The 12,185-nt window shown below is 38.9% G+C and overlaps 1 protein-coding gene across 2 annotated transcripts in view; it reads right to left on the bottom strand.

Moving 5' to 3' along the window:
* LTBP1 (latent transforming growth factor beta binding protein 1) overlaps positions 1–12,185 on the bottom strand; it is a 398,959-nt gene that overhangs the window by 85,723 nt on the left and 301,051 nt on the right. For both annotated transcript variants that reach the window (XM_042933279.1, XM_042933277.1), the window contains exons 20-22: positions 9,379–9,501; positions 4,679–4,801; positions 2,191–2,313 (exon numbers count right to left, since the gene is read on the bottom strand). In XM_042933279.1, the coding sequence (XP_042789213.1) occupies positions 2,191–2,313; positions 4,679–4,801; positions 9,379–9,501 (369 nt within the window). The remainder of the gene's footprint in view (positions 1–2,190; positions 2,314–4,678; positions 4,802–9,378; positions 9,502–12,185) is intronic.

Genomic DNA, 12,185 nt, shown 5'->3' on the forward strand with positions numbered 1-12,185 from the left:
GAAACAAATACTAGCACTCCTTCTCACCTTTTTGGATTGGTCCACAAAGAGAAGACCAAGAGAGACGGGCCACAGAAAGAGTGAATCCTGTATCGTTCTCAGGTTTTGCAAGGGACTAGCATGGAGCAAACACTGTGACAGGGTAAGGAAGATGCTAAGGGAGGTATGGAAGGAGAGACTGTATCTAGAAGGGGAACATGTCCAAGGCAGAGCCTTCGATAGCTGCGATGCCAAGGCCTCTAATGACCAGGACAGCTGAGGCCACCCTTCACAGACTGAGTGGCTACCGAGCATGCTGGAGTAAGTAACACACAGAAATTAGCACAATCCTTGGGATTCTGACTCTGCGAGAAGGCCAGCAGAATTGTAGGGTAACACTGCAAGAAAACAAGGCCTTTGCCAGAGTTATTAGAGGAAAGTTACACATGTAAATACAAAAGCCAACAAGAAAGATGGTTCTTCCTCCCACAGCTGTGAGAGGGGTGTGAACAGTAACAGCTCAGTTAATTACAGCTACATAACACTGGGGAGGGTCAGAAACGCCACTAGTTGAGAATTAGCAGGCTGAAGTGCTATTATAGTTTCAAAGGGAGCACTGAATTAGTTGAATAGACTCCAGTCCTATTTATAACCTAGAACACTAGGGAAATGAGCCCTGACTTTAAGAGAAAAAGGACTGATTATATACTCCAAAAGAAACTTTCTTATTGAATATATATTAACAATGATGAGCAAATTGACTAAAAAGCTTTTGTTTGGCTTTTCACACAACCGATGTTGATAGAATAAAAATTCCGGACTTCTGATGAGACGGTTACACATGAAAACAGCCAAAAAAAAAAGGAGCATACCTTCTACTGAGGACCAATCAATGGCCTGGTTACCCTCTTGGCCAGGTCAGAGATTTGGGCAGGAGAGATGCTGGGGGTCAATTTAGGTTTTCAATGCCTTAGCATGTGCCTTGTCACATACTTCCTTCTGGAATAGGTTGTTCATGACTAGCTCCCAGCTACACGCCCTCTTCTCCCACCTTGGAAAGCCACCATGTTGAACCACCCATATGTGCTGGAGTTCCCAATACCTGATTTCTCAAGCAAATTTCATTACTTTGGCTTATCACTTGTTTGCCTATTTATCAAGAGGTATGTTAATTATAACTTTTCACTGGAGTTATCAGCCCTTTAAAGAACACCATTATCTTAAGATCAAATCCTAGATGATTTGCTGATTCAGCAGTAACAACATCTTAGGGCCTCTGAAACTGCCCCCAACTGCCCTCCGGAAAGGTTGTCCATGCTGGCACAAAGTTCTTTGGTTAGTAAAACAGGAGGCTATAAAGTATAACGGATCTTTCCCAACCAACAGGGACTGACAAATGAGAAAGCTATCATAGCCATTTTTCAATGTATGACACACTGTGCCACAAATATGTGGCATTTGTGTCACAAACCACTCACTAAAAACCTCATGTGCTTCTCTCCACAGTGGGGTTCAGACCCTCACTCACAACTCTAACTCTCCATGTGAGATACAACCCTGCCAAGCTCACATTCCTGGTTTCACAACTGACAGGGCTTACTTGCAGTACAACAGAGGATAAATTGGGAAAAAATGGTTAGTTGGGTAGACAGTGAGCAGAGACAATTCACATGTGAACAGGCTGGTGACAGACCAGCCCTGCAGCCCAGACCACCCCAGGGGTTCTGAGGCATGGCCAGGCAGTGGTGTAGTAGGTAGTTAACAATTACACCATGCTGTATACCTGGCGTATCTTTTAGACCTATTTAGGCAAAACGCTCAAAACTGAATTAAACTTTAGCTCTTAAAAACTTTTCAGGAATCTGGAAAATTAATTTGTGTTTACTTATTTGGATGCTGGACCTACATACACAAGGTGTTACCATTCAGAACTATATACCCAGGAGAAACCATCTAAAGCTGAGAGAAGCTAAGGCTAATTCAATTCTTTACTCCTTTAGTTGGCATAATTCTTCTAGAAAACAGTTCTAAGCAGTACAAGGAAAGCCTGCATTCTACCAGCTTCTTTTCATTATTTGTGTGACCATGAGGCAAATGTTTTTCCAGGGACCTAATGTCCTCAACTGTGAAGTCCAAAGGTTGGATTCAAGAAGCGAAGCCAGGATGATGTCCAGATCTCTCTAGGACTCTGCAATCAAGAGCAGTTCTCACCTTCACAGTGGTCTCCCAGGGTGGATGCTCTGTAACCCTGGTCACAAATGCAGAGGAAGGAGCCCTCTGTGTTCCTGCACTGTCCATTACTGCAGAGATGATGATGCTGACATTCATCAATATCTAGGAACCAGAGGGTAAAAAGAAACTGTAGAAGTGGTGCTTTAAAAATATTTTTAATCATGCATGTAAAAAAAGGTCTATAAACTATCTAGTTTATAATTAATTTAGCCTCTTCATTAAACTGATCTCTAATAAAAGGTCATGAATCCTCCAGTAGGGAAAATCCAGATGAACTTAAAATCTTAACCTGTGAGCTAAGAATCTGCACATATTCATCCCAATATTTACTGATGGGTGGCAAATGCTTTGCTGTTATCTATAAACCTGAATGAAGCTTCCTGAGTCTCTTGTACAGGTTCAAATAGAACACTCTTGAGTTTAAAAGCATTTATGCCTATAATAATCTAAAGCAGAGGTCAGCAAACTACAGCCCACTTCTTACTACTGTAAACAAAGTTTTACTGGAAAATAGCATCACATATTCATGTACTATAGCATCACTATATTCATGTACATATACATGTACACATATTCATGGTCTCCCGTACAGGAGAAGTTTGCCGAAGTGTCAAGTCAATGAATGTCTTCATTTCTTTTTCACGGATATACCTGTCAGCCCCCTAGCAATTAGACTTCCCTAGTTTTTCTTTCCTTTCCCTCTCTCCCTCTCTCTCTCTGAATGATTTGCTGGCCAAATCTAATGGCCCTTCCCTCCTCCCAGCCAGTCTGACATCTACATTGCCACTGAATCTCTCTCTTCCTTAACCCACATAACCTCAGCTTAGAGATGATTTGTTTTGTAACCTCAACCCTGAGCTCAGGCTAAAGCACACTCGTGTCCTATCCACACAATAGAAGACACAACGATACGTTACACGTATTCAGCTATTTTACTTCTACCCTTAGATTTTAAGTTTCTTGAGGGCAGGGACTATGTCTACCACATCCTTTATTACTTAAATGATCTAGTGTTTTACAGTGAACAAGCATTAATTCATGTTGCTGTTGACAGACTTTGTTCCTCACATCTGAGCACATTTATCTACTGCTGGCAATGTGATTCTAGAAGAGTTAACAAAAACATCAGTTTTCACAGCGACCCCTCACAACTCTGCTCTCCTCACTCTGCTTACAGCATCAATTTGATTATCATGGCATTTTGGCACCTAAAATCAGTTTTCCCCGATGGATAATCTGGTGGGTGGTTTTGCATGTGTCTGACTTATTTTTGGTACTGACATCACAGGCTCTTCAAAATAAGGGATGCTGAATAGGATAGCCTGATTATCTTATCTGTAGGCTTCTCTTATTATATATACATTTGCAGTACTTTATGCATGATGGGCATTTGATAAATGCTTGGCTAATTAACAATTAAGGTCAAAAGTCACAAAGTAAAGTATAAATACTTTGAGACAGACTTGCAGAATCCAGAACAAGTGATTTAATTTATCTGTGTACATGGATATGCTTGTGTGTGTTCTTCTCTTCTAGACTGGGTATTGTAATGTCTTTCCATGTTCAAGAAGGGGAAAATTGGGGACTGTTCTGATAATACTGGTAGATCTCGTTATAGGACCATCACATATTGTCTTTTATAATAGCATCCCAAGAGAGATTGGTACTCACTATTCAAAGTTTACATATAGACATGGATAGGATTTGTTTCCTAATAATAAACAAATTGGCCTTGTAGAGTGTATATTCTGTTCTTAAATGAAATTCAAATGATCTTTCTTTTCAAAAACTCAAGACACTTAATACTTGTCACAGGTGAAACCATAAATATCTTCAATCTCAGGAAGCATATACTTATTGAGAAGTAAAGTAACTCTGCAGAAGGTTCAATGAAATACATATACTTTTACTCTAAGGTCAACCACAGCAAGGTCCAAAATACTATCACTGGTGGGAACAGGATATATTTCACAAACCTTATCAGTGATATCAGGGGGATGCTACTTATTGCAATCTTGCTGAAAATTCTTGTTTGGTAAAATTTTTTTAAAAAGGAAAAATTGTGAAAAGCTGACTACACACAAAAACTAGGGTCATTAACATTCCACAGCCTAATACTGGGCTGATATAGTAACATTCTAATTGCTGAAATCCTAGTAGGTAAAACTTACAAATGAATTTAATGGAACTGATTTTCTGCAGTAAGGAATTACACAGAGAGCAATAATTTTCCTTCCTAATATTAATGCTCAGCCACTGCTCACAAATACCCTATTTTTCAAATTTAGCCCTTTTCCATCCTGTGCTATGGACTTTTCTGACTTAAGCTGAGGTCCCTTGCTTTCTTGCACCATTAAGCAATCATCCAGGTTGTTTCTGAAAGACACACTCGCTTCACGGAGGACACTTTTTTCAGGGCAGGTGCCTCTAACTAAAATCACAGTAGGTCACGTAACCACACTCCTACCTTCACACTGGTCTTTTGCTGCTGACAGCTGGTAGCCCTGCCCACAGGTACACTGGAAGGAGCCCTCAGTGTTCTTGCACTGCCCATTTATGCACAGATTCCCCTGCTGACACTCGTCAGTATCTGTAAATATAAACAAGGACAATTTTTTTATATTAGGTCTCTATCTTAGCTAAACTCTGAGACTACAAATCAAGCTATAAGACCACATCCTAAAGATCAATGTCTAACTACTGTTTTCTTCTAAAAATATATTATTATTTTTTTAATTTTTTAAACGTTTACTTATTTATTTTTGAGAGAGAGCGAGCGAGTGAGTGCGCGCCAGAGTGCACAAAAGTGGGAGAGGGGCAGAGAGGGAGGGAGACACAGAATCCAAAGCAGTCTCCAGGCTCTGAGCGGTCAGCACAGAGCCCAACACAGGGCTGGAACCCATGAACTGTGAGATCATGACTTGAGCCAAAGTCGGATGCTTAACCGATTGAGCCACCCAAGCGCCCCTAAAAATACCTTATTATTTAAAATGCATCTGAAAGTTTTTGCCAGGAGAATTCCATTTGTTGCAATCCCTCCCCTCAAGTACTACTAACAATTATCTGTTTCCTGATCAAAGTTGTATTTCTTATCCTGTCGTGCAGCATTAATCTTTTGAATTATATCCTGATAGAAGCAAGGTGTCAGATTATCCCATGTTTCCTGAAATAGCTCCCAACACTATTACTGTAATAGGACCTCATGAAATCGTTTTTAATTTTTTAAGAGAAATTAACTTCACTAGCAATTTTTGTTTCACTTATTTATAAATAAAAGGCATCACAACACAGTAAGTCCTGACTGCCAACAGAGAAACAAAATAAGTGAGCTGAATTTCATTTGAAGAATTATTTTTTACCTTTCCAAATGCTCTAAGTCTATTAGCTTTAGGAGGGGTCGACAGCAAAGAACAGCCTACACCATATTTTCTTTCAGCACATTCAATTAAATACTTGAGATGTCAGCTTAAGATCTTAAGACCAACAACAGCTCGTGTAGCCTGTTGGATCTCATGTAACGTCTGACAACATTTTTAGTGCCTTGGACTCTTTCTGACTTTCTCAAAGAAGATGACAAATTAAGCATTCCCATGTGAAGATGTCTGCAGCGAAAATATACCGTCCATTCTAAGCACTGTCCAAGCAGACATCTTACATAAGTTACTCATTTATGTTGGGAATACTGTCAGAAGTAATTCATTTTAAGTAATGACACACACATTTGGAACAACTTGAGGTAATCCAGTTATCTTGAATAAGGTGATCTTTGGGTCTTTAAGATGACCAAAGGGGAACCCCTTTTTCTTTTCTGATGAGGCACAAAATTCCTATGACAAAAGAACGCTTTCTAATAAAACAGGCATGCAGGACAAAAGTCTTCTCTCTCTTGTGCCAAAAGATAAATAGAAAGTATCATTTTCACCAAGCATGATTTCTTTAAGGGGCTTTTTAAACATATTATTATGACAAATCCAGCCCAGAGTTAAAACAGAGACTATCACTAGGTATTTATAAATTTAGGACATACAGTGCTAAAATGTATAAAGAGATAACAAAGACACAGATATACAAAAGATATAAAGAAACAAATACTGATTTAATATACTAGATGATATGCTTACAACCTGAAAAAAAGTTTTCAGGACCTTTAGCGACATGAAAACAAAGTTAATATTTAGCACTAAGGTGAAATTGGCAGTTGTTGCAATATTGGAAAAGGGGCAGATTTTTAATTTTTTTAATATTTATCTATTTTGAGAGACAGAGTGAAAGAGAAAGAGAGAGAGCAAGAGAGCACAGGCAGGGGAGGGGCAGAGAGAGGCGGTGACACAGAATCCGAAGCAGGCTCCAGGCTCCAAGCTGTCAGCACAGAGCCCAATGTGGGGCTCGAACCCACAAACCATGAGATCATGACCTGAGCCGAAGTCAGACACCTAACCAACTGAGCCACCCAGGCACCCCGGAAAAAGGATAGATTTAAGATCTGGGAAGAATTTACATCTTTGAGCTGATGTAGTTTGGGAAAGACTATGAAATTATTAGAGGAAAAAGGATGTTATACGATTTATTATTATAAAAAGGGTAGGCTTTGACTGGGAGTAAGGAAAATAATTAGTCCGTATGCAGGTTTCCAGAGCAGAAGATGGGGATCTTGCCTGATCCTATCCCAGACCATAATGCAAAGGAAAATTGGAATAGGGGCCAAGGTTAAATGCCACGTGGAGAGAACAGCCCTTTCACACCTCCAACCTTTGATTATGTGTTGCTTTCTCTTCCTCCTAAGTTCTTCTCCCCTCCATATTCAAAATTTTCAGACCAAGGTTAAACAGCAGCACCTCCGTGAAGCTTTCCCAGAAGTGTGCACACAGGATTAGCCACAGACTTCTTGGCTTTAACAGAGCCTTGTACACACCTTTAATGTGGTGCATAACAACGTCACTCTCTGTCCCGACATAATCTCCTTCTCCCCATATGAGCTCTGTTTCTGTATTACCACACGCAATCCTCACATCACCTGAGTAGGTACCATTATTGTTGCCTTTTTGCAGATGAGTAAGGAAGCCTTAGCAAATTAAGAAAACTTATCCAAGCCCACACAGCTTCTGAGTGACTGAATGAGGGTTTGATATACTACACTCCTCCTTTTTAAACTAAGCTCCAGACTTCATTTGGATTTCACAGGGTTTTTTTTGTAATACATCACCGATAACGTTAACTTCATCATGTGGTCCTCTATCTATTATAGTAGTAGGTTTGCGTCTTTTCCAGCCAATAAAAGTGCTTTGAGAGATTAAAACCTCTCAGCATCTGCATTTGAACACAGTGCCTGGAACATGCAGGTTCCTTGATATACCCGGAAGGAAAGAAGGGAAGGATGAAGAGAAGCTTTTGCAGCAGCCCAGGAGAGCGCCACACAGAGCGGAAAATGAGTGTTTCTATGGCTGCCATCAGCCGATGGTGGGAATTCTGGGGCGCTGGGAAGCCTTACTAGAGTGGGGCAGGATCATCTGGGATGACAGCAGCCAAGCGTAAGAAAGTGGTAATGAGTCATTCACCCAACATGTGTCTCCTTGGAGCGTTATTCCTCTAAAAAACCCAATCCCCGAATTTTGGAGATGATATGAGACCTGGAAATCCAAGTTTAATGTATCCAAGGCTGCAGAGCAAATCACCAGAAGAACTTGGTAGGAAGACTGTGGACATGGGCCAGCAGGAAAAGGACCTGGAGGGAAGGGAGATGAGGCCCCCCTACATGCTCCACTGGGGGTGACTGGTGTTCCCCTGCATGTAAGGGGTCAGCCACCCAATCCAGAGGTCTGGGAATCTGCTCCTGCCAGCAGGAGAGGCTACAATTCTTACAAGAGAGTAAGATACCTGTTTACTACTAGCTACCATAGTGAGAAATTAATTCCCACCCCACATCCTTCACTCTCAGTGAGACACTTCAGAAAGAAGTAAAACTTCACGTATTTCTTCCTTTCCTCCCCTTGAAAGAGCATGCTTGTAGGTATAAAGCAGAAGCAGAAGGAAACCATCCACAGATTTGACCACAGAAAAAAATTAAACTTAAAAAAAGAATTATGCAGAGGAAATTAGAGAAACTTTGGACAAATTACAACAATATGCCATAAAAAAGTGTATTTGTAATACAAAGACACAGGTACGTAGGTTTACACACGTGCTTTATATAAAGTGTTCATATATGGTGATTTAAAAACCTGATAAATAGGAACAGATAGTAACATAAATTTACACAAGAAAAAAATGTGCAAAATACATGTTGCAATATGAAATAAATGTTGTAATAATTAGAAGTCTCCAGGAAATTAATAGAAATAAGCATATATAATAAATATTCAATCTTTTAGAATTAAAAAATATATTTTTAAAATTAGAAATTAGCATTCTATCAAAATAATAAAAAAACATTAAAGATGTTTTATCCAATTATTCCACATTTATAAATAAAGAAATGATCCTTTTTTTTTTTTTTTACATAATGAGAAGGTGGAAAAAAATTATGGTTGTTCAACACATAAGCAGCAAGAAAATGCTGAAATAGTAATACACTGCACTATTAAGCAGCTTTTAAAAATAATGTCTGTAAAGTTATTAATGATATATAAAATGCTCATGATGTATATACTATTAAGTGACAAAACTTACAAAATTGCACATTAAAAATAAAGTGATAGAAAATATCTGTGAGATAGGACTAAGCATGAATGAGACTGAGAAAATTTTTTTTTACTTTTCTCTTTGCTAGATTTTCTACAATGAAGGTTTTCAATGGCAATTTTATTGAGATATAATTCACCACCACATAATTCATCTAAAGTGTACAATTCAATGGTTTTTAGTATATTCACAGAAATGTGCAACTGTAGTTTTTATAACCACAAGAAATGAAAAATTGACCTGTGGTTTATAGATGCTCTCTAAAACTATGCTGTTTTCCTTTATCTAAGTACGTATGGTCTGTATGTAACCACAGCGAAGAGTCACTTTCAAAGATACCAACAAAAATGTGCTCCAAGTAGCTCACTTAAAATACATGACAGGCAGCATAATTCATTTTTTTTTTGGTTCCCTTTTCTCAGCTAGTTACTCGAACAGATTTTTAAATGCAGTTCAAATAAAAGTAAGAAATTCGATCAGAGTATTTACCTTTACAGTGCTTGTGGTCTGGGGTTGGGCTGTAGCCCTTGTGGCATGAACACATATAGGAGCCTTCGAGGTTCGAGCAAGTACCATTTGTGCAGATCTGTGGGTCCAGACACTCATCCACATCTGAAGAATGTTGCATAAGGGGGGAGGAAAAACCACAAAGAGAGAAAAAAAGAAATAAAACATAAATAAAGTTGAATTTGGCTAAAAATAGAAATAGTCCATCTTCAAAGAAAGGACAGATTCTTTAAGACAAGCTTTCAAATTAGCCCAAAGGAGGAAAGGCAGCTCCGGTGTGAACAACATGTGGGATAGGTCCATGCCTTAATTTACTTTCTGCAAAGTAACTCAAAAAAGGAACTGAAGATGTCTATGAATGAATTCAGTGAAAGCTTGCTGTACAGGGGAGGAAAGAAGAGAGGGAGGTTCTAGAGCAGCATCCTCTACAAAATGAAATATTCCAAAGAATCAAAGATGTATCAAGGTCTAGTAAGGGAACTGATGAGTTCTGCAGGAAGGGAGGGTTCATTGAAGAAAGGATAGGACTCATGACCTAGAGAAACCACAGGAGCTGTTAACAGAAAGGAGGAAAAAAACCTCTGATACAATTTTCAAAGATGGCATTGAATCAGTATTATAAAAATCAATCTAGAGGACCAACAAGCCTACTGGGCAATTTGAAGGTAGGGTACAGACTGCAGAGGCAGATAAAATAATGGCTAATCTTTACCAAACACTTACTGCACAAAAGCACTAAAGGCTTTATGCTTATTTAATCCTCACAAAAGCCATCCAAGCTAACCATTTCACTGACAAAAGAACCAAGTCTCAGAGAAATTCAAACAGACTGTCCAAGGCCACATGGTTAGAAACTGGGGGCTCATATTTGAATCCAGTTAGCCTGACTCCAAAGATCATCCTTTTAACCTGTTTCTAAAGTTTATTTTTTTATTTTGAGAGAGAGAGCGAGCAAGCGAGAGTGTGCACGTGAGCCACCAAGTGGGGGGTGGGGCAGAGGAAAAAGGAAGAGAGAGAAAATCCCAAGCAGGCTCTGCACCATCAGTGCAGGGCCCAATGTGGGGCTCAAACTCACAGACCGTAAGATCACCACCCAAGCCAAAGTTGGACGCTTATCCGACTGAGCCACTCAGGTATCCCTTAACCTGTTTCTATTAACACAAGTTAAGTGTAGTGCTAGAAACCGCTGAAGAATTAGGAGTATGTTTGTTTTTATTGTTTGCTAACATAGCATTTATATAGAAAAGAATCATCTACGTGTTCATTGATTTCATTCAGCATTCATTAATCTCCTACTAGAATATTGTTATTTCATAAAGAAAAACTTGAGCTCTATGCCGCATTTGAGCACCTCTGGTAAGTCCACCGTAAGTCCCAGTAAGAAGACACACAGTGTAGCATGGACAACAAAAACCTTAAGAAGAACAATTTAAACCACTTAAGTGCTAAAATTACACACCACATCATGATTTAGGCTTAATTTTACAGCGGTCAATAATGCACAGCATCTTAATCTAAGGCAGACAAACAATAAGAAGGAAAATGCTCTTGATTCCATCCATTGCATTTTGCAATGCTCACCCTGAGAGCAGTAAAGCTTTCCACCCTCTTAAAAGGCAAAGAGTCACAAACACATTAACAAAGATCTCGTTCTAATTCAGCATTTCACAGTTCAGACTGCATTTGTTCGCATGACATTCCATTAAAACTGGGTTACGGCTTTCTGACAATGATATCGAGAAACAGAGTACAGTGAAACCTTGGATTGCAAGTAACTCGTTCTGCGAGCGTTCTGCAAGACAAGCAAACATTTCTAGCACAATTTAACTCGATAAAACGAACGAGGTCTTACAATATGAGTAGGACGTGATGCTGAATGTTACATGATCACGACTGAGCTACCGTTTCTTGAAATTTGCTTTGATATACTTTGGTATGCTTTGGATTACAAGCATGTTTCTGGAATGAATCGTGCGCGCAAATCAAGGTTTTACTGTATTATCAAAATAAGGCAAAAGTGTGTGAGCAACCAAGCACACAGGCATACGTCTCACATGCAAACAGAGAACAGCCGGCGAATTAGCACTGCGTGAGTACTCTACCTGGCCTTCACAAAATCACTTACTACTACTGAACTGACCCTACTCTCTATGACAACAAAAATAGCACTTCCAAACTGTCTCATTGTCCATCTTTTTCTTGGTTGTCGGAGTCCACTTTTATGAACACTGAATACAAACAACTTGAAAGAAGAAGCCAAACACTGGAGCCAAAGTAAATAATGGGACAGAAGGAGCCTAGACAGTAGGCATGTAAATTCCAGACAGTAACGTTAAAATGTCCCATCGAGGATCTGGATTGGCTTCAAAAATGTTAACAAGTTGAAAAATGTATGGACTGTTCTCTTTAGTTATTCATGCATCAGGAAATGTGACTTACAGGACTGCAGAATATAACAACAAAATCAGTTTCTAAGACCATTATTTTCTCTAGTCAAAGCAAATTAAGAGTGCAGATTATTGTTGATGAAATACTTATAAAATACTTGCAACTTATAAGATACTTGAGTCAGTAGTACTGCATTGCATAGTTAAGAGTTAAGACAGTTGATCTTAAAAGTCCTCATCACAAGAAAAACAATGTTTTAATGCCATAACTATAAATGGTGATGGACTTTCACTAGAATTATGATCATTTTGTTATATACACAAATACTAAATCCTTATGTTGTATACCTGAAATGAATCTAATGTTACAGATTATACCTCAATTTAAAAAAAAGAATCTCC

This window comes from Panthera leo, chromosome A3 (genome assembly GCF_018350215.1).
Source record: "Panthera leo isolate Ple1 chromosome A3, P.leo_Ple1_pat1.1, whole genome shotgun sequence".
NCBI lineage: Eukaryota > Metazoa > Chordata > Mammalia > Carnivora > Felidae > Panthera > Panthera leo.